The sequence below is a fragment of the Rhinopithecus bieti genome, unplaced genomic scaffold, assembly GCF_001698545.2.
Source record: "Rhinopithecus bieti isolate Rb0 unplaced genomic scaffold, ASM169854v2 scaffold_57691, whole genome shotgun sequence".
NCBI lineage: Eukaryota > Metazoa > Chordata > Mammalia > Primates > Cercopithecidae > Rhinopithecus > Rhinopithecus bieti.
Window position 1 is genome coordinate 3,738,169 of NW_016824383.1, and position 22,996 is coordinate 3,761,164.

The 22,996-nt window shown below is 43.9% G+C and overlaps 1 protein-coding gene across 6 annotated transcripts in view; it reads right to left on the bottom strand.

The window, feature by feature from the left end:
• TBCE (tubulin folding cofactor E) overlaps positions 1 to 22,996 on the bottom strand; it is a 94,835-nt gene that overhangs the window by 64,171 nt on the left and 7,668 nt on the right. For all 6 annotated transcript variants that reach the window (XM_017862253.1, XM_017862252.1, XM_017862250.1 and 3 more), the window contains one exon: positions 9,547 to 9,677. Coding sequence is in view for 4 of the 6 variants with exons in the window: in XM_017862250.1 (XP_017717739.1) it covers positions 9,547 to 9,646 (100 nt within the window). In the remaining 2 variants the exon portion in view is untranslated. The remainder of the gene's footprint in view (positions 1 to 9,546; positions 9,678 to 22,996) is intronic.

Consider the following 22,996-nt stretch of genomic DNA (forward strand, 5'->3'; position numbering starts at 1 on the left):
AAAAAAAAAAAAAAAAAAAAAAAAAAATTAGCCGGGCGTGGTGGTGCGCACCTGTACTCCCAGCTACTCGGAGGCTGAGGCAGAAGAATGGCGTGAACGTGGGAGGCGGAGCTTGCAGTGAGCCGAGATCACGCCACTGCACTGCAGCCTGGGCGACAAAGTGAGACTTCGTCTCAAAAAAAAAAAAAAATTAGCAAGGTATGGTGGCTAGTGCCTGTAGTCCCAACTACTCAGGGGACTGAGGTGGGATGATCACCTGGGCCCATAGGTTGAGGCTGCAGTGAGCTATGATCGTGCCACTGCACTCCAGCCTGGGATACAGAAAAAGACTCTGTCTTAAAAAATAAGGGCTAGATGCAGTGGTTCACACCTGTAATCCCAGCACTTTGGAAGGCCTAGGCAGGCAGATTGCTTGAGCCCAGGAGCCAAAAACCAGTCCGGTAAAATCTGCTCTCTAAAAAATACAAAAAAAATTAGCCAGGCATGGTAGTGCACACCTGTAGTCCCAGCAACTTGGGAGGCTAAAGTGAGAGAATCATTTGAGCCCGGGTGCAGAGGCTATAGTTACAGTGAGCTATGATAGCACTACTGAACTCCAGCCTGGGCAACAGAGTGAGAACCAGTTTCAAAAAAAAAAAAAAAAGAAAGAAAGAAAGAAAAGTAAAAAAAGAAATTTTCAAATGCCTATAATAAAATTCGTTACAAATTTTAAGTAGGGCTGCATCCTAGTAGTAAGTAAGCTACAACATGCACCCTGAAATCACTAAATGAAATAAATAACTTAATTACCTACTTAATTCCACTACAATTTTCACCTAAATACCATGGTGGTGTATGTCAAAGACAGGAACTTTGGTTTGATACAATGTTTAGATGTTCCCCTAGGCAACATTGAGTAAGCTTAGCTGTTTCCTTCATCCATATCATGTCATTACCATATTAAAATACATATATATCTATTTGCTCTACAGGAGGATAAAAGCATGATTCTTCTGAAAGGTGTATACAACTGCTAAAAGAACAGCACTGCTGTAAATACTTTATGAAGAGATTTGCTACCAGACTACCTGTGTCAACTCTATTCTCCAGGTATTATTATTTCAATACAGGAAATGAAAAAAAATTAAAACTCTGGAACAAGAACAGCAATCAAACAACAATAATAAGATATAATCAATAAATACTATTTTTTTTTTTTGAGACGGAGTCTCACTCTGTCACCCAGGCTGGAGTGCAATGATGCAATCTCGGCTCACTGCAACCTCCGCCTCCTGGGTTCAAGCGATTTTCTTGCCTCAGCCTCCCAACTAGCTAGGACTACAGGCACATGCCACCATGCCTGGCTAATTTTTTTGTCTTTTTAGTAGAGACAGGGTTTCACTGTGTTAGCCAGGAAGGTCTCGATCTCCTGACCTCATGATCCACCCACCTCGGCCTCCCAAAGTGCTGGGATTACAGGCATGAGCCACCATGCCCAACCATTAAATACTACTTTTTAAAATATCTCTAGCATTAAAACGCAATATATAAATAATGTGAAAAGCCAAAAGTAGGTAAATAAATGCTACAAAAGTCTTTATAAATAAACAACATTTCATTTTGGTGAAAAAGTGTAACCACAGGAAATGGTGGGAAAAAAATTAGATTTTTCTCTATATGGGAAGCTAAGAAACTCATGTCTAAAATTAATCAAGAAAAAAGTTAATGCAGATTTTTTTTTATTAATTTTTTTAGAGACAGCATCTCACTCTGTTGCCCAGGCTGGATTATAGCTCATTGCAGCCGTGAATTTATGGGCTCAAGCAATCCTCCCACCTCAGCCTCCCAGTAGCTGGGACTACAAGCCTGAGTCACCATGCCTGGCAAATAATTTTGTTAAAAGAGACAGCAGATGAAAAGAGCATGTGACTACCCCACCTTAAAATCTTAAAGAATAGACACCACTTTGGTCTAAAGGATTAAACCAAGATGTGACACAGAATCAAGTTTTTCAATAATCTGGACTTACTGATTTAAAACAATTCTGGGCCAGGTGAGGTGGCTCACGCCTATAATCCCAGCACTTTGGGAGGCTGAGGTGGGCGGATCATCTGACGTCAGGAGTTCGAGACCACCCTGACCAACATGGTGAAACCCTGTCTCTACTAATAATACAAAAATTAGCTGGGCGTGGAGGGGGGTGCCTGTAATCCTAGCTACTCAGGAGGCTAAGGCAGAAGAATCTCTTAAACCTGGGAGGCAGAGGTTGCAGTGAGCCAAGATCCCACCACTGCACTCTAGCCTGGGCGATGAGAGCCAAGACTCCATCTCAAAAAAAAAAAAAAAAAAAAAAAAAAATCTGTTCACCAATTTGACAGTATGAATCCCCACTTTCTTTTTTTTGAAACAGAGACTTGCTCTGTCACCCAGACTGGAGTGCAGTGGCATGATCACAGTTCACTGCAGACTCGACCTCCTGGGCTCAAACAATCCTCCCATTTCAGCTTCCCAAGTAGCTGGGGCTACAGGCACATGCCACCATACCAGGCTGATTGATTGATTAATTGATGCTAGAGACAGGGATCTTGTTATGTTACCCAGGCTGGTCTCAAACTCCTGAGCTCAAGCAATCCTCCCTCTTCAGTCTCCCAAAGTGCTGTGATTACAGGCATGAGCCACCACACCCAGCCTATGAATCACAATTTAAACTGTACAGTTTTGTAAGAAAATCTATTTTTTTTTTTAGAATTGCACTGTAAAGTATTTAGGAATGAAATGCTACTCTGTATATAATTTAAAATTCTTAAGCAAAAAATAAGAGATGGGCCGGGCACGGTGGCTTACGTCTGTAATCCCAGCGCTTTGGGAGGGTGAGGTGGGTGGATCACGAGGTCAGGAGTTCGAGACCAGCCTGGCCAACCTGGGGAAACTCCATCTCTACTAAAAATACAAAAATTAGCTGGGTATAGTGGCACATGCCTGTAATCCCAGCTACTTGGGAGGCTGAGGCAGGAGAATCGCTTGAACCAGGGAGGCAGCAGTTGCAGTGAGCAGAGATCATACCACTGCACTCCAGCCTGGATGACAGAATGAAGCGCCATGTCAAAAAAAAAAGAAAAAAAAAAGGAAATGAAGCAAATATGGCAACACGTTAACAATTGTTAAATTGACACAATAGGCATATACAGGTGTCCATTATACTATTCTTTCTACTTTCCTTGTCTATACTTTTTTTTTTTTTTGAGATGGAGTCTGTCTCTGTGGCCCTGGCTAGGGTGCAGTGGTGCAATCTCGGCTCACTGCAACCTCCACGTCCCAGGTTTAATCAATTATCTTGCCTCAGCCTCCCAAGTAGCTGGGATTACAGGCGCCCACCACCACACCCAGCTAATTTCTTTGTACTTTTAGTAGAGACAGGGTTTTGCCATGTTGCCCAGGCTGGTCTCAAACTCTTGATCAAGTGATCCATCTGCCTCCCAAAGTGTTGGGATTACAGGCATTAGTCACCACGCCTGGCTTATTCTCTTTACTTTCTATACATTTGAAACCTTTTCTTTTTTGTATTTTCTAATAATGATATAAAAAATACTCATATCTTCCTTAAATCTGTTCTACTTGTAGGAATTAATACAACAGATACAGCTCTGTCCATTAAAAAGGCCCAGAAACGAGGACCAACCCAGTAGCATTGAGCACCCCTGCAGCCCATACTGTGGCCCCTGAATATTTGCCAGCAAAAAAAGAAAGAAAACAGCAAGAAGTAAGATAAACAGTAAGATGAACCTTTACATCATAGCTTCCTTATCATATGAGGAAAGCTTTTCCAGCTTCTAGAAGCTTAGAGGCTGTACACTCCTTAGCTCATGACCCTCTCCCATCTTCAAAATCAACAATGGCCAGCTGAAACATTCTCACATCACACTGACACTGCCTCTTCTGCCTCTAGCTTCTAACTCTTTTCTTTTCTTTTCTTTTTTTTTTTTTTGAGACATTTTGCTCTTGACACCCAGGCTGGAGTGCAACGGCACAATCTCAGCTCACTGTAACCTCTGTCTCCCAGGTTCAAGCGATTCTCCTGCCTCAGCCTCCCAAGTAGCTGGGATTACAGGCATGCGCCACCACGTCTGACTAATTTTTGTATTATTAGTAGAGATGGGTTTCACCATGTTGGTCAGGCTGGTCTTGAACTCCCGACCTCAGGTGATCCACCCGCCTCGGCCTCCCAAACTCCTGGGACTATAGGTGTGAGCCACTGCACCTGGCCTAGCTTCTACTTCTAATGATTCTTGTGATTACATTGAGCCCAACTGGATAAACCAGGATACTCTCCCAATCTTAAAATCAGCTGATTAGCAACCTTAATTCCATCTATAATTCTAATTCCCCTTTGCCACGTAACCTAAGAAAATCAGAGGTTCTGGGGATATCTTTGGGAGGCTATTATTCTGCCCACCACAGTGTATCATCTTTATTCCATCTACACTGTTCAAGATATAACACTTTTTAAATCTTTGTATGATGCTATCACAGGAAATCATATCTCCAGTTACAAGAAGCCATTTGCAAAACATTAGTACATACTGCATTTCTTTCTGGTGTTTTGTTTTCGTTTTGTTTTGTTTTATTTTTTGAGACAGTCTTACTCTGTCACCCAGGCTGGAATGGAGTGATGCCATTTCGTCTCACTGCAACTTCCTCCTCCAACGTTCAAGCGATTCTGCTGTCTCAGCCTCCCAAGTAGCTGGGGCTACAGGAGTGCGCCACAACACCCAGCTAATTTTTTTTGTATTTTTAGTAGAGACAGGGTTTCAACATGTTGGTCAGGCTGGTCTCGAACTCTTGACTTCAAGTGATCTACAGCCTTGGCTTCCCAAAGTGCTGGGATTACAGGCATGAGCCACCATGCCCAGCCTGCATTTCTTTTTAAAAGTAATTTTTTTAATGTTTATTTACAACAATAAGCACAATCAACTCATCTAAGTGTTTTAAACATCTGATTTAGTTGTCATAACAGCCCTACAACATCCAGTGAAGTAACTGCAGAAATTATTACTAAATCTGTGTTCGATTTCTCTGCATCTTAGTACCAATCCCAAAAGATGACCTCTAAAAGAAACGCGAGCCGGGTGCGGTGGCTCACACCTGTAATCCCAGCATTTTGGGAGGCCGAGACGGGTGGATTATAAGGTCAGGTGTTTGAAACCAGCCTGGCCAACATGGTGAAACCCTGTCTCTACTAAAAAAAACATGCAAAAATAGTTGTGTATGGTGGCAGGTGCCTGTAGTCCCAGTTACTCGGGAGACTGGGGCAGGAGAATCGTTTGAACTCAGGAGGCAGAGGTTACAGTGAGCTGAGATAGTGCCATTGCACTCTAGCCTGGGCAATAAGAACGAAACTCCACCTCAAAAAAAAAAAAATGCTTACATTTACAGTAGCTCCCTCTCTGCAAAATTATAATTTTCAAGGGGGAGAAAAGCACTTACCTGATAAAACATGCATGGAGAAAGTGTCACATTCACAGGCAATTGAATAAATAAAAATCAAATAATATGTACCACTTCATATTTGCTAAACTATCATTAAAAAACTTTTATCTATATTACTGTACTAGTGATATGCCACCCTGTCTTCAAGAATTGGGACTTCTCTCCCAAGAGCTGGAAGAACGGTTTTTGGCAGATAGCCCTCAACTGTCTGCCTTCTTATGGAATTGTCTACTGTAGAAAGCATCTTGCCCAAGGGCACACCCCCTTCTTAGGGTCAACAGAACCCAGTGACAGGTCATCACAAACGTGTAATGATCCAGCCCCTCATCTCAACTAGAAAAGACTCTGAAAGGCCATTGTATCTTCAGAGCACCCAAAGGGGACAGCTGAAATATTTGTTGAGGCTGCACCATAGCCCAGCTTAGCCCTCTGCCCAACCTTGCTTACTCTCTTTCCTCTTTCATGAGTACTGGTCCCAAAGTACTTGCTAATAAACTTTCTGAACACTAAACTTCCTAAGTGTAAATCTCTAGCTCAGTCTGCTTCCCAGAGAATGTGAACATTGGAAATTTCCAAGTACTGGACATTGATTGACTTGCAGACAACAATTTGGCAACATATATCAAGAACCTGAGAATATTCACATTCTTTAGAAGTAACAGAGTAGGGCCAGGTGCAGTGGCTCATGCCTGTAATCCCAGCACTTTGGGAGGCTGGGGCAAACAGATCACCTAAGGTTAGGAGTTTGAGACGAGCCTGGCCAACATGGTGAAACCCTGCCTCTACTAAAAATACAAAAATTAGCTGGGTATGGTGGCGGGTGCCTATAATCCCAGCTACTCGGGAGGCTGAGGCAGGAGAATCACTTGAACCTGGGAGGCAGAGGTTGCAGTGAGCCGAGATCATGCCATTGCACTCCAGCTTGGGCGACAAGAGTGAGACTCCATTACAAAAAAAAAAAAAAAAAAAAAGTAACAGAGTAGAAAGGGCATGGGCAATGAAGGATAGATTCAAATCCCAGCTCTGCTACATAAAAGTTTTGAGACCTGAGACTTGGTCTTCTTGTCTATAAACATGGCAATCATAGCATCTATATTTTAAAGTTGTTATTATAATATTCAAAGTTGAGAGTATGCTTTCAAGTGTCTGGTATACAGTAATTATTCATTAAACATTACTTTCTCTTCCCATTTACAAATAATAATACCAGGAAAGAAAAAACCCTAGCCAGATTAAGTATGTTAAAGACTTCCACAGCCTCCATGAAGGCGGAGACCACATGTATCTTGTTTAGTAGTTTTCACCAAACCTTATTGTACATCAGAATCCCCTGGAGTAGCCATTTGTATTCCTTTACTTTCCTATTAAACTTGTTTTCACTTTACGGACTCACCCTGAATTCTTTCTTGCACGAGATTCAAGAACCCTCTCTCGGGGTCGGGATTGAGACCCCTTTCCTATAACATCTTTCTGGGGACCACTGAAGGGACTATAGTGTGCAAACCCCTGACCCCAAGGCTAACTCTGGGTAAGTGGTAGGGTCCAGTAACATCTTTCTAGTGAACCACAGAAGGGACAATACTGAAGAAACCCCCTGACCCAAAGGAAACAGACTGCAGCACTGACTGGCTGACTTGGGAATCAAGGAAACTCTTCTTTTGAGCTATTTCCAGCTTTCAACAATTCAGTAGGCTGGGCATGGTGGCTCATGCCTGTAATCTCAACACTTTGGGAGGCCAAGGCAGGCAGAGCACCTGAGGTCAGGAGTTCGAGACCAGCCTAGACAACATGGTGAAACTCAGTCTCTACGAAAAATACAAAAATTAGCCAGGCATAGTGACAGGCACCCAACTACTCCGGAGGCTGAGGCTGGAGAATTGCTTGAACTCAGGAGGCGAAGGTTGCAGTGAGTCAAGATCATGCCACTGTACTCCAGCCTGGGTGACAAGGGCAAAACTCCTTCTCAAAAAAAAATAAAAATAAAAATTGAGTGAAGTATATTCCTGTAAAGTAAATTTGGAGCATATTTGTTTCCTCTATCTGATTCCTCCAGAATTTGCAAACTATTTTTAAGTATTCTTAATTTATGACCATATAGTTTAGTTATTTGGCATAAGTGCAGTAAGAATCTCCGCCCCCCGCCCCCTTTTTTTTTAGATGGAGTCCTGCTCCAGGCTAGAGTGCAGTGGCACGATCTCGGCTCACTACAACCTCCGCCTCCCAGGTTCAAGAAATTCACCTACCTCAGCCTCCCAAGTAGCTGGGACTACAGGCATGTATCACCACACCCGTATAATTGTTTGTATTTTCAGTAGAGACAGGGTTTCACCATGTTGGCAGGCTGGTCTCAAACCCCTGACCTCGGGTGATCCACCTGCCTCGGCCTCCCAAAGTGCTGGGATTACAGGCATGAGCCACCGCACCTGGCCAATAATCTGTTTTCTTTCTGGAAAAACTGGTTATTTTACCAAGGCTTTAACTGGAACGGCATGCTTTCCTTTAAGGAAACAAACTTGACTTGTAAAGCCAATAAAAGCCACTTGGGAAAACATCTCAAACCTTGCCTCCACAGTCTCTATACAGGCTTCCTGACCTGGGGGAAGTAAAAAATGTCGCTTTCTCACAGGCCCAGGAGCCCACATTTATCTTGGGAGCCCAAGAGGAGAGGAATTGACTCAACTCATAGATATTTGATGGTACAAACCCATGCTGGGCTCAGCTTTAAAAAAGTCTTATCTGAGGTTCTTTCTACGGGACAGAGTTCCATCAAAGCCAATTTAAAAACAGCTTACATGAAAAATAATTATTCTTGCTGCACTTTATACAAATAATCAGGTCAACTATAATAAAGCAAATCAGTCTTATCATGATTTGTCTTTAGTAAAAATTGGAAACTAGAGAGAAAAATTATCTTTCAAGAACTATGGAGCATTTGTTATTAGATTCTAGTCTCATGAGTTGTTTTTAAGTTTGCTTATTCAACTTAGGCTAACCCTGCTTATTCCTATGAATCAACTGGTGATCTCTGGCTGCAGCTCAGAAGAAACAAGAGGGATGGGTAAAGTAAAAATATGGATAAATATTCTAATCCTGGGCACACTGCAATCAGCTAGTAAACCCATATCAGCTTGGTTCCAGCAGTTGCCCAGTTCATAGAAAGCCTTCTTATTGGCCGGGTGCAGTGGCTCACACCTGTAATCCCAGCACTTTGGGAGGCCGAGGTGGGCAATTTACCTGAGGTCAGGAGTTCGAGACCAGCCTGACCAACATGGAGAAACCCTGTCTCCACTAAAAATTCAAAATTAGCTGGGTGTGGTGGCACATGCCTGTAATCCCAGCTACTTGGGAGACTGAGGCAGGAGAATCGCTTGAACCCAGGAGGCGGAGGTTGTGGTGAGCCAACATCACGCCACTGCACTCCAGCCTGAACAACAAGAGCGAAACTCCATCTCAAAATACACAGAAAACTCAAATTTTTGTGGACTAAGACTTATGAGTAAGTCTACTACGTTATTATTTACTCTAAAAACTAGAAACTAACATCCAAAAATGAGAAACAATTAAACAAACTATATACTATACTAAATGTAATCATTAAGAAATATGCAAAATAAAAAAAGAAATATGCAAAATAATGCTGTAGAAACATAGGTAAATTTATACAAAAATAAGTTTAAAAAAAGGTAACAAAAAATTGCAATGTGTATCAATTTAAACTATATTAGATACCTACACACATGTATTAATGACAAAAGAAATTTCAAAAAAATTACTTGAGGTTTATGAGGTTTCAAGACTTTTAGCTGTTTATAATAGTTTCCTCAGAAAATAATTTAAGGTTGATTTTATATAAGATAGCAACACTAAATAATTAAATGGCATATAATTAAACAAAATCATAGATACCACAGGCTACTGTCACTCAAATAAAACTGGATACGGGAAGCATCTATAAATTAGGTGTTAATTTCGTCAAAATTTGTGGTATAAAGCGCCATTGAGAAGCTTACACAGAAATAGCTGCAAAATACACACACGCACACACACACACACACACACAGACACACAATAATTACTTACCTGCCAGGGGAGGGACGACACCAGCAAAACGTACTGTTGCATTTTCTCCATTAACTTCAACTCTTCGACCAATGACATCCGGTGTCAAAGTGTCACTCATTATAATATACCCAGAATCCAAAATATGAGATCTAGGAAGAAAAATACAACACTGATAAGAACTTAATACAATTCCTTTAAAGGAATTTTGTTTGTTTGTTTTTTTGAGGCACAGTCTCACTCTGTCACCCAGGCTGGAGTACAGTAGCGCAATCTCGGCTCACTGCAACCTCCACCTCCCTGGTTCAAGCAACTCCCCTGCCTCAGCCTCCCAAGTAGCTAGGATTACAGAACCCGGCACCATGTGTGTTTAATTGTTTTGTATTTTTAGTAGAGATGGGGTTTCACCATGTACAGGCGTGAGCCACTGCGCCTGGCCTAGAATTGTGTTTTTAGGAGTTGTCAGCACAGAGTTTATAACTGATAGCATGAAAGTAGATGAGAATGAAAGGGTATCAACTAGAAAGAAAAGGGTATCAGCTAGAAAGAACAGGGGATCAATGACAGAATCCTGCAAAAACATAATAGTTAAGAAAGAAGAAAGAAATCCCTAAGAAGTCGGAGAAAGAAAAAACAGAAAAGAAAGAAGAAGAGCAGCTACCTGATGCCTTGGAATCCAAGGGACAGAGTTTAAAGCAGGAATAATCAAACAACAGTATCAGATGTTGCAGAGAGAGCCTGTCAGACTAGGGCTTAAAAATCTGTGTTCCTTTTGCAAGAACAAATATGGTTAATTTCCATACCTTCACCTTTGTCTAAATAAAACTCACTTTCTTTTTTGCTTTTTTTTTTTCTTGAGACAGAGTCTCGCTCTGTCACCCAGGCTGGAATGCAGTGGCACGACCTCTGCTTGCTGGGTTCAAGCAATTCTCCTGCCTCAGCCTCCCAAGTAACTGGGATTACAGGCACACGCCACCACGCACACGCCACCACACCCAGCTAATTTTTGTATTTTTAGTAGAGACGGTGTTTCACCATGTTGGCCAGGCTGGTCTCGAACTCCTGACCTCAAGTGATCCACCCGCCTCAGTCTCCCAAAATGCTGGAATTACAGGCATCAACCACCATGCCCGGCCCAAATAAAACTCACTTTCTATTTTAAAAAGCTAGCAGTGTTGGCTGGGCATGGTTGTTCACGCCTGTAATCTCAGCGCTTTGGGAGGCCAAGGCAGGCAGATCATCTGAGGTCAGGAATTCGAGACCAGACTGGGCAACATAGTGAAACTTATCTCTACCAAAAAAAAAATACAAAAAAAAGGGCACGTGTGTAGTCCCAGCTACTTGGGAAGCTGAAATGGGAGGATCATGTGAGCCCAGAAGATCAAGGCTGCAGTAAGCCAAGATCATGCCACTGTGCTCCAGCCTAGGCAACAGAGCTAGAGCCTGTCTCAAAACAAACAAACAAACAAGCACAAATAAAAGATAACAGTGTTGAAGTACAAGGATTTTTAAACGACCATAAGTTACATGATTATTGAACAAAGTATTATTTTTCTATTTTAATATTACCATATATAATATGTGCACAAAACAAAATAAAAAACATATGCTATTACATGCCATCTGGGGTTATAATTACATTATTGACAGGCGGGCACGGTGGCTCACGCCTGTAATCTCAGCACTTTGGGAGGCTGAGGCAGGCGGATCACCTGAGGTCAAGAGTTCAAGACCAGCCTGACCAACATGGAGAAACCCCATCTCTACTAAAAATACAAAATTAACCAGGTGTGGTGGCACATGCCTGTCATCCCAGCTACTTGGGAGGCTGAGGCAGGAGAATCGCTTGAACCAAGGAGGCAGAGGTTGCCATGAGCCAAGATTGTGCCATTGTACTCTAGCCTGGGCAAAAAAAACTCCGTCTCAAAAAAAAAAAAAATACTGACTACCCACAAACTCCATTGGTATATAGATATCTGAGGCCTTTGGTATTATTACCTCTCCACCTTTATGGTTTTTTTATTTTTATTTTTTAAGAACAGGTAGATGGCCGGGAGTGGTGGCTCATGTCTGTAAACCCAGCACCTTGAAAGGCTGAGGCGGTGGATCACAAGGTCAGGAGTTTGAGACCAGCTTGACCAACATGGTGAAACGCTGTGTCTACCAAAAAATACAAAACAACTCAGCCAGGCCAATGGTGGTGCGGCGCTGTATAATCCCCAGCTACTCAGGAGGCTGAGGCAAGAGAATGCGCTTGAACCCGGGGATATAGGGCCAAGAAAGGTTGCAGTGATGCCAAAATTGAGGCCAATGCACTTCAGCCCTGGGCAACAGAGCCAACGACTCCATCTCAAAAAAAAAAAAAAAAAAAAGATGGTAGACATTTCCTCTGTTACCTGGAAGTTGTCTGTACTTTGACGCTGCTATTTGCCATATTACCAGAATAATCTAAGCATTATGCAATCTCACATTACGATTTTAAGTTTATTAAGGTTTCAGGCATGAAAGGTCTCTCAAGTCAGGTCCTCCCCAAATATTTTGTAAAGAACCAAATAACATTAGGCTGGGCACGGTGGCTCAGCACCTGTAATCCGCAGTAATTTTGGGAGGCCCCAAGGTGGGTGGATCACAAAGGTTAAGAGATCAGAGACTATCCCGGCAAACCAGGGTGAGAAGCCCCGTCCTCCTACTAAAAATACGAAAAAAGTTAGTTGACGTGTAGTGCATGCCGCCTGTAGTCCCCCCCAGCTACTTGGCTTGAGGGCAGAAGAATCACTTGAATGTGGGAGGCGGAGGTTACAGTGAGCGCAAGATCGTGCCATTGCACTCCCAGCTGTGCGACAGAGGCAAGACTTTCATCTCACGAAAAACAAAAACAAACAAACAAACAAAATCTTTTTCCCAATTGTCTGTGAAAAGAATCTTACTTTCTTTTTTTTTTTTTTTGAGGGCGGAGTCCTCGCTCTGTCGTGCCCGGACTGGAGTACAGTGGCGCAGATCTCAGCTCACTGCAAGCTCCGCCTGCCCCGGGTTTACCCCATTCTCCTGGCCTCAGGGCCTCCCGAGTAGCTGGGACTACAGGCACCTGCCAACCGCTCGCCCCGGCTAGTTTTTGTATTTTTAGTAAGAGACGGGGTTTAACCCGTGTTAGCCCAGGATGGTCTGCGATCTTCCTGACGCTCGTGATGCCACCCGTCTCGCCCCTCACCAAAGTGCTGGGCTTGAGCCACCGTGCCCGGCCAAGAATCTTACTTTCAATATGGAACTGAATTTTGTCTATTTAAATAAAGACAGGGCCATTGGGAAGGGGGCCAGGATCCAGACCTAAACCTGCCCAGTAGTGTTGAAAAGCAAAAGAGAAATGATCTCCAAGTCCAAAGTTAGTGAGAAAAGTCAAAGCAGTTTAGATGAATTTTTTTTTTTTTTGAGACGGAATCTCACTCTGTTGCTCAGGCTGGAGTGCAATGGTGTGCAATCTCAGCTTATCACAACTTCCATCTCCTGGGTTCAAGCGATTCTTCTGCCTCAGCCTCCTGAGTAACTGGAATTACAGGCGGCCGCCACCAGGCCCAGCTAATTTTTGTATTTTTAGTAGAGATGCGATTTCACATATTGTCCAGGCTGGTCTCAAACTCCTGACCTCAAGTGATCTGCCCACCTCAGCCTCCAAGTGTTGGGATTACAGGTGTGAGCCACTGAGCCGGCCAGTTTAGATGATCTGATGGCAGGATCGACATACAGGTCAGACCAGGTATGGGGAATTTATGTTTTTAGTAAGCTAAGAGGTCTGGCCAGAGACACAGCACTACCCAAAAACCTGTGCTCAGATTCAGAGCTCTAGTCCCTAAGAAGAGAGACTAATAAAATGACTGCAGAACTCCATTCCTACAAGAAATTAAAGTATTAGGCCAAATCTTGGCTCCATGAACTAGAATGTATAGGGATTATCTAAACCGAGAAACTGACAAGGCCCCACAAGCAGTCTGAAACTCTTTCCAGCTGGGGCTCAGCTTAAGGGTACTACCATACATATCACCCTTCAGATCAGGCTAACAGTGAGAATGGCTTGGTGAGAAGAAGGCGGCAGCCATCAATGGGTAGTAAAACCAGGGAGTGTAATAGCAGGAATGAGCATTGAAGACACTAGGAAGCCATTCTCATTATTAATCTAACATCTGTAAGTAACTCATGAATTCCTTCACATGCTTGATCCTATTCAATCTCCAGTAATATTTTTTTTTTCATTCCTACCTGTATGCTGTGCCCACAGACAGGACCAATGAGATCGTTAGGTAGAAGATCTAAGGTCAGTAATTAACAGTCTCTGTGTCAAGTCAGGTTTTTTTGTTTGTTTGTTTTGAGAAGAGTCTCGCTCTGTTACCCAGGCTGGAGTGCAGTGGCACAATCTCAGCTCACTGCGACCTCCGCCTCCCAGGTTCAAGTGATTCTCCCACCGTAGCCTCCTGAGGAGCTGGGATTATAGGCATGCGCCACCAAGCCTAGCTAATTTTTTTTTTTTTTTTTTAAGTAAGAGACGGGGTTTCATGTTATTGGTCAGGCTGGTCTCGAACTCCTGACCTCAGGTGATTCACCCGTCTCGGCCTCCCAAAGTGGGTGGGCCTCCCAACTAAAACTACAAAGTGCCAGGATTACAGGCGTGAACCTCTGCGCCCGGCCTCAAGTCACTGTTTTTGATTATCCTGTCCAGTCTCTGAATGTTTCTAATAATGTCTTTCTTGATACCATGATCTTTTGTGAAGACCTAGAAACTGGATCCATGTCTTGGTGACCTATGCCTTAGTTCCAAAGCCTTTACCCTCTTCTTCTAGCTAGTAACCAATGGGTCCCTGTTTCCTGAAGTTAGACCTACTTGATGCTGTTACTGGCCCACTCTGTACCCTTACTGCCTGTTGCTGGGACAATCACTTTGATCACTCCCCCACCCCCAGCCCCATTTTAGTATACAGTCAAAATGACCTGCAGTCAGCTGCTGCCTAGTTAAATTCTCTCTTATGGACTGCACTGGGCCCTCTCCTAATCACCTGAATGTGAGTGGCATGTTGCTCTTACTTAGGCCTATCTGGGTGCTGACTAAGGCTTGGTTAAGCTGGAATGACTTTTTAAAATATACACACTTGCAAACTAATGAAGATAGCCCACTTAAATGTTGGAGTGACTCTACTTGTTATTGTTCTTTAAAAAGACGAAATTTACATCTCTAGGCCAGCGCGGTGGCTCATGCCTGTAATCCAAGGCCGGAGGCCAAGGCGGGCAGACCATGAGGTCAGGAGATCGAGACCATCCTGGCTAACACAGTGAAACCCCATCTCTACTAAAAATACAAAACATTAGCCAGGTGTGCTGGCGGGCGCCTGTAGTCCCAGCTACTTGGGAGGCTGAGGCAGGAGAATGGTGTGAACCCAGGAGGCAGAGCTTGCAGTGGGCCAAGATCACACCACTGCACTCCAGCCTGGGTGACAGAGCGAGACTCCATCTCAAAAAAAAAGAAAAGAAAAGAAATCTACATCTCTATCATTTTCATCTAGTAATTTTCTACTACTGCCCTGTGTAGCTACAGAGAATCAATATATTCCCTTTCTCGGCCAACATTTAAATGCGGAAGGCCAGCTGGGCATGGTAGCTCACACCTGTAATCCCAGCACTTTGGGAGGCCAAGATGCATGAATCACTCGAGGTCAGGAGTTCGAGACCAGCCTGGCCAACATAGTGAAATCCGTCTCTACTAAAAATACAAAAATTAGCCAGGTGTGGTGGTGGATGCCTGTAATCCCAGCTCCTAGGGAAGCTGAGGCAGGAAAATCGCTTGAATCCAGGAGGCGGAGATCGCGCCATTACACTCCAGTCTGGGTGACAGAGGGAGATTCGGCCTCAAAAAATAAATAAATAAATATGGAAGGCCATTTGTTACCATTTCTGCTATCCCTGCTTCCTGTCTTCATCTCCCAAACCTCTCTACCAGGATAAACATTTCCAGCTCCTTAAACCCTCCTTATAACATTCCAGTTTTCCTCCGTAACTGATTTACTGATTCCATGCTTAAATTGCAATACCTAGAACTGAAAACTGCATTCCAGATATGGCCTGACCTGCATGTGGGGTATAAGGGTCTGAAAAGCATTCACTTAACAGTGTAGGCCAGGCAAAGTGGCTCACACCTGTAATCCCAGCACTTTGGGAGGCCGAGGCGAGTGGATCATTTGAGGTCAGGAGTTCAAGGTCAGCCTGGCCAACATGGTGAAACCTGTCTCTACTAAAAATACAAACATCAGCCAGGCATGGTGGCAAACACCTGCAATCCCAGCTACTCAGAAGGCTTGAACCCGAGAGGTAGAGGTTGCAGTGAGCCAAGGTGCACCACTGCATTCCAGCCTGGGCAACAAAGCAAGACTCAGTCTCAAAAAAATAAATAAAATTTAAAATTTAAAAAAATAAAAATATGAAAAGTAGCTAGGCATGGTGGTGGGTGCCTATAATCCCAGCTACTTGGGAGACTGAGGCACAAGAATTGCTTGAACCCAGGAGGCAGAAGTTGCAGTGAGCTGAGATCGTGCCACTGCACTCCAGACTGGGCCACAGAGTGAGACTCTGTCTCAAAGAAAAAAAAAAATGTAGACGTTACATTCATTTTTTTCTGTCCCTTTCATGGGAAAGACTGTTGCTTACTATTAAGGTTGCAATGAAAGAAACTCCAAAGCCATTTCTGACTTATTACCATTTTCCAATCATAAAATTTAAATGTTTAAAATTCACTACAATTATATTACCCTAAAAATGAGTTTTTTACCAGTTTTAAGTGCCCTTTCAAAATTTTCATTAACATGTAAGCAGAATTTTACTACAACTGAGACATATAATTTGTTCTACTTCTTTTATTAACTTTTTTAAAAATAAGGTAGGGTCTCACTATGTTATCGAGGCTGGTCTTTAACTCCTGGGCAATTCCCACAGTGCTGGGATTACAGGTTTGAGCCACCTCAACTAGCCATATTAACATTTGTCCATAAACATTTTTCTATACAGCCACAGAGTCAACACATTAATCATCTCAATATTCAAGTATGAAACCACAATTTACTTAATAATTTCTCTCTCTTTTTTTTTTTTTTTTGAGATGGAGTCTTGCTCTGTTGCCTAGGCTAGAGTGCAGTGGTGCAAACTTGGCTCACTGCAACCTCCGCCTCACGGGTTCATGCCACTCTCCTGCCTCAGCCTCCCGAGTAGCTGAGACTGCAGGCACCCACCATCATGCCCGGCTAATTTTTTGTATTTTTAGTAGAGACAGGGTTTCACTGTGTTAACCAGGATGGTCTCGATCTCCTGACCCCGTGATCCGCCCACCTCGGCTTCCAAAGTGCTGGGATTACAGGCGAGAGCCACTGTGCCCGGCCTCTCTCTCTTTTCTATTGGTAGAGAAGGGAATCTCTCTATGCTGCCCAGGTTGGTCTCAAACTGCTGGCCTCAAGTGATTCTCCCATCTCAGCCTTCCAAAGTGCTGGGATTACAGGTGTGAACCACCACACCCAGCCAATCATTTCTCTAATGCTGTTTACTACTCCAAAGAAAACAGCTAAAAACAGCTTTGATTTTTAAAATGTTACCTTATGAAGTATTTCCTTGGGAAAAATTCTTGAGATAGATAAATACGTTTAAGGTTCTACAAAGCCAGGCAGAAGCGGTGGCTCACACCTGTAATCCCAATACTTTGGGAGGCCAAGGCAGGAGGATCATCTGAGGTCAGGAGCTTGAGAGCAGCCTGGCCACTATGGTGAAATCAATCCCGTTTCAACTAAAAATACAAAAATTAGCCAGGTGAGGTGAAGCATATCTGTAATCCCAGCTACTCGGGAGGCTAAGGCAAGGAGAATTGCATGAACCTGGGAGGTGTAGGTTGCAGTGAGCCAAGGTTGAACCACTGCACTCTAGCGTGGTTGACAGAGACTCTGTCTCAAAAAAATAAAACAACAAAAAATACTACATCCAAGTAGACATTCTTGTACTACTTCTTAGTCTAAATCAATTCTTTTTTTTTTTTTGAGATGGAGTCTCATTCTGTTGCCCCAGGCTGGAGTGCAGTGGCGCAATCTCAGCTCACTGCAAGCTCTGCCTCCTGCCTCAGCCTCCTGAGTAGCTGGGACTACAGGTGCCTCCTGCCACCACGCCCAGCTAAGTTTTGTATTTTTAGTAGAGACACGGTTTCACCACATTGGCCAGGATGGGCTCGATCTCTTGACCTCAGGATCAGCCCGCCTTGGCCTCCCAAAGTGCTGGCATTACAGGAGTGAGCCAGGGTGCCCAGCCTATCCCATAATATTTTATATATAGAAAAGCAAATACATTTTTTCTTTCTTTACACAACTGAAAGCCTACTATACAGGTGGTTCTATTCCTCACCTTTTCATTCAATACTATATCCTAGAGATTTACCCAAAGCTATGACAAGAGATTTTAATTTCGGGGGAATATAGTATTTGAATAGATATACCATAATATACTTAACCAGTCTTCAAACTGAAGGACATTTAGTTAATACCAAGTTTTTGCTATCACAAACAATATTGAAGAAATTACGCCTACACGTTTATCTTCCTGTATCTGTAGGCAAGTTTCTCAAAACTGGTATTGCTGAGTCAAAAAGTATGTGCATATTATTATTATTTTTTTTTTTTTGAGACGGAGTCTTGCTCTGTCGCCCAGGCTGGAGTGCAGTGGCCGGATCTCCGCTCACTGCAAGCTCCGCCTCCCGGGTTTATGCCATTCTCCTGCCTCAGCCTCCCGAGTAGCTGGGACTACAGGCGCCCGCCACCTCGCCCGGCTAGTTTTTTGTATTTTTTAGTAGAGACGGGGTTTCACCTTGTTAGCCAGGATGGTCTCGATCTCCTGACCTCGTGATCTGCCCAAAGTGCTGAGATTACAGGCTTGAGCCACCGCGCCCGGCCTAGTATGTGCATATTAAATGTGAATAACTAATGCTAAATGTTCCTTTATAAGGGCTATAACAACTTACCATGCTATCAGCAGTGTATAAACTCCTGTATTCTTACAACCTGGCCTTCATAATGTATTAATAAAATTTTGAGGCTGGGTGCCATGGCTCACGCCTGTAATTCCAACACTTTGGAAAGCCGAGGCAGGCGGATCACGAGGTCAGGAGACCGAGACCAGCCTGGCTAACATGGTGAAACCCCGTCTCTACTGAAAATACAAAAAATTAGCTGGGCGTAGTGACAGGCACCTGTAGTCCCAGCTACTGGGTGGGCTGAGGCAGGAGAATGGGGTGAACCTGGGAGCAGAGGTTGCAGCGAGCTGAGATTGTGCCACTGCACTCCAGTCTTGGGGACAGAGTGAGACACCGTCTCAAAAAAAAATTTTTTTTGATGATCAGTCTAATGAATAAAATATGTAGTTCATTTCCATTTATGAACCAGCTGTTAATATACTTTGTGCGTTTCCTACTGGTTTATTGACCTTTTTCTTATCAATCTGCTTTTAAAATCTAAACTCAGTCTATTTCCTAGATCACTATAGACTTGAACAACTGGGCTCACCCAATCCTCCTGCTTCAGCCTCCCTAATCACTAGGCGGGGCAGGCATGCGCCACCATGCCCAGCTAAATTTTTTTTTTTTTTTTTTTGAGGCTTGTCGCCCAGGCTGGCGTGCAAAGTTGCAATCTCAGGTCACTGCAACCTCCGCCTCCCAGGCTCAAGGGATTCTTCTATCTCAGCCTTCCAAGTAGCTAGAATTACAGGCACCCAGCACCATGCCTGGCTAATTTTTTGTATTTTTAGTAGAGAGGGGGTTTCACCATGTTGGCCAGGCTGGTCACAAACTCCCGACCTCAGGTGATCCATCCGCCTCCCAAAGTGCTGGGATTACAGGCATGAGCCAGGATGAGAGACCTACTATATGATAAGGTAACTAAATAATTCTTCAAATAAAATTATTTGAAAAGAATAGAGGCCAAATTCGTTGGTGCATACCAGTAATCCCAGCACTTTGGGAGGCCAAAGCAGGCAGATCACTTCAGGTCAGGAGATCGAGACCAGCTTGGCACACATGGTGAAACCCCATCTCTACTAAAAATACAAAAATTAGCCAGGTGTGGTAGCCCACACCTGTAATCCCAGCTACTCAGGAGGCTGGGCAGGACAATTATGATTATAATCCTTCCCCTCCTGGGTTCAAGCAATTCTTCTGCCTCCGCCTCCACAGCAGTTAGGAGCACAGGCGCCCGCCACCATGCCCAGCTAATTTTTGTATTTTTAGTAGAGACGGGGTTTCTCTATGTTGGCCAGGTTGGTCTCAAACTCTTGACCTCCAGTGATCCACCTGCCTTGGCCTCCCAAACTGTATCTCACATAATTTTAAGGAGCTTCTACAAAAACTTCAGGCATTTTCCAAAGAAACTGAAGGCATGTCTTCTCTCTAAAACACCAATGACCTAAATGTGTACCAAACCCACAATTTTATGACAAAACTATACAAATGAGAACATAGAAAAGTAACTAACAGGCTGGGCACGGTGGCTCACACCTGTAATCCCAGCACTTTGGGAGGCCGAGGCGGGCAGATCACAAGGTCAGGAGATCGAGACCATCCTGGCTAACACGGTGAAACCCCGTCTCTACTAAAATACAAAAAAATTAGCCGGGCATGGTGGCAGGCACCTGTAGTCCCAGCTACTCGGGAGGCTGAGGCAGGAGAATGGCATGAACCCAGGAGGCAGAGCTTGCAGTGAGCCAAGATCGCACCACTATACTCCACAGCCTGGGGAACAGCACAAGACTCCGTCTCAAAAAAAAAAAAAAGTAATTAACAAACCAATTAGTCTGTGACTTTTCTTTACACTTACAAATACCATCAAATCTTCTAAAATCACTTCTCCACAAATTCATTCCAGCTACTAAAATAATCACCGGCAAAGAATGATGTTTTCCCTTTCTGGTAACCTCTATTTACTTTCTGGGTAATATTCATTTCACACCTAACAATATCTCTATCATATTGATTTCAAATTGTCTTTCTTGCACATATTCCCAGCAAAATATAGGGAAAGTGACATATACTTCTTTTACAAACTTTGAAGTGCTAAGTATACCATAAATACCCTATTAAATAAATTTATGATAAATTGACTTAAAAATAAACACTGAGGTGAGCCAGGAAGCCTGTTGAAAATCAGTAGCTTAAAGATTAAAACAAAATTGTTCTACAGAGTTAAAATTAGAATAATGCCAGCTGGGCACAGTGGCTCACACCTGTTATCCCAGCACTTTGGGAGGCCGAGGCAGGCGGATGACTTGAGGTCTGGAGTTCGAGTCCAGCCTGGCCAACAGAGTGAAACCCCATCCCTACTAAAAATATAAAAATTAGCTAGGCTTGTTAGCATGCGCCTGTAATCCCAGCTACTCAGGAGCCTGAGGCAGGAGAATCGCTTGAACCTGGGAGGCAGAGGTGGCAGTGAGCCAAGATCACACCACTGCACTTCAGCCTGGGCGACAGTACGAGACTTCATCTCAAAAAAAAAAAAAAAAAAAAATTATAATTAGGCTGAGCGTGGTGGCTCATACCTATAATCCCAGCACTCTGGGAGGCCAAGGTGGGCAGACTGAGCCTAGGAGTTGAACAGCAGCCTGGACAATATGGTGAAACGCCATCTCTATATGTACAAAAATTAGGCATGGTGGCGTATGCCGGGAGTCCCAGCTATTTAGGAGGCTGATGTGGAAGGATGGCTTGAACCAGGGAGGTGGAGGCTGCAGTGAGCTAAGATCGAGACACTGCACTCCAACTAGGGTGAAACAGCCAGACTCTGTCTCAAAAAAAGAAAACACAAACCAAAAAAAAACTAAAATGGGCTGGGTGCAATGGGTCACTCCTGTAATCCCAGCACTTTGGGAGGCCGAGGTGGGTAGATCACCTGAGGTCAGGAGTTCAAGACCAGCCTGGCCAACATGGTGACACCTGGTCTCTACTAAAAATACAAAATTAGCCGGGCATGGTGGCATATGCCTGTAATCCCAGCTACTTGAGAGGCTGAGGTAGGTGAGTAGCTTCAACCCAGGAGGCAGAGGTTACAGTGAGCTGAGATCATTCCACTGCAATCCAGCCTGGGCAACAAAAGCGAAACTCTATTGCAAAAAAAAGAAAAATAAATAAATAGTAAATTAAAATTAAAAAATAAAAAATAAATTATGATTAGATTCAGTTAAGTATACACAGCAAAATTAAAATTAAAATACAAAATCAGTTGGGTGTGGTGGTGCACGCCTATAGGCCAATTTATTTGGGAGGCTTAGGTTGGAGGATCATCTGAGCCCAAGAGTTCGAGGCTACAGTAAGCCCTGATCACACCACTGTACTCCAGCCTGGGCAACAGAGGGAGATCCTATTGCACAAAAAAAAAAAAAATGAAAAAGGCCAAGCACAGTGGCTCATGCCTGTAATCCCAGCACTTTGGGAGGCCAAGGCAGGTGAGTCATCTGAGGTCAGGAATTCAAGACCAGCCTGGCCAACATGGTGAAGCCCCATCTCTACTAAAAATACAAAAATTAGCTGGACGTGCTGGAGGGTCCCTATAATCCCAGCTACCTGGAAGGCTGAGGCAGGAGAATCACTTGAATCCAGGAAGCGGAGGCTGTAGTGAGCCGAGATTGTACCACCGCACTCCAGCATGGGTGACAAGAGCAAAACTCCATCTCAAAAAAAAAAAGGTAGGGCCGGGTGCTATAGCTCATGCCTATAATCCTAACACTTTGGAAAGCAGTGGTGGGTGGATCAACTGAGGTTGGGAGTTTGAGACAAGCCTGACCAATGTGGTGAAACTCTATCTCTAATGAAAATACAAAAATTAGCCAGGCTATGATGGCACACGCCTATAATCCCTGCTACTCAGGAGGCTGAGGTGGGAGAATCACTTGAACCCGGGAGGCAGAGGTTGCAGTAAGCTGAGATTGTGCCAGTGCATTCCAGACTGGGTGACAGAGGGAGACCCTGTATCCAAAAAAAAAAAAAGGTGGGGGGGGCAAAAGTGGCCAGGCGCAGTGGCTCACACCTGTAATCCCAGCAGTTTGGGAGGTTGAGGCAGGCGGATCATCTGAGGTCTGGAATTCAAGACCAGCCTGACCAACATGGAGAAACCCTATCTCTACTAAAAATACAAAATTGGCCGGGTGCGGTGGCTCAAGCCTGTAATCCCAAAACTTTGGGAGGCCGAGACGGGCGGATCACAAGGTCAAGAGATCAAGACCATCCTGGCTAATACGGTGAAACGGCGTCTCTACTAAAGAATACAAAAAACTAGCCAGGCGACGAGGCGGGCGCCTGTAGTCCCAGCTACTTGGGAGGCGGAGGCAGGAGAATGGCGTAAACCTGGGAGGCGGAGCTTGCAGTGAGCTGAGATCTGGCCACCGCACTCCAGCCTGGGTGACAGAGCCAGACTCCATCTCAAAA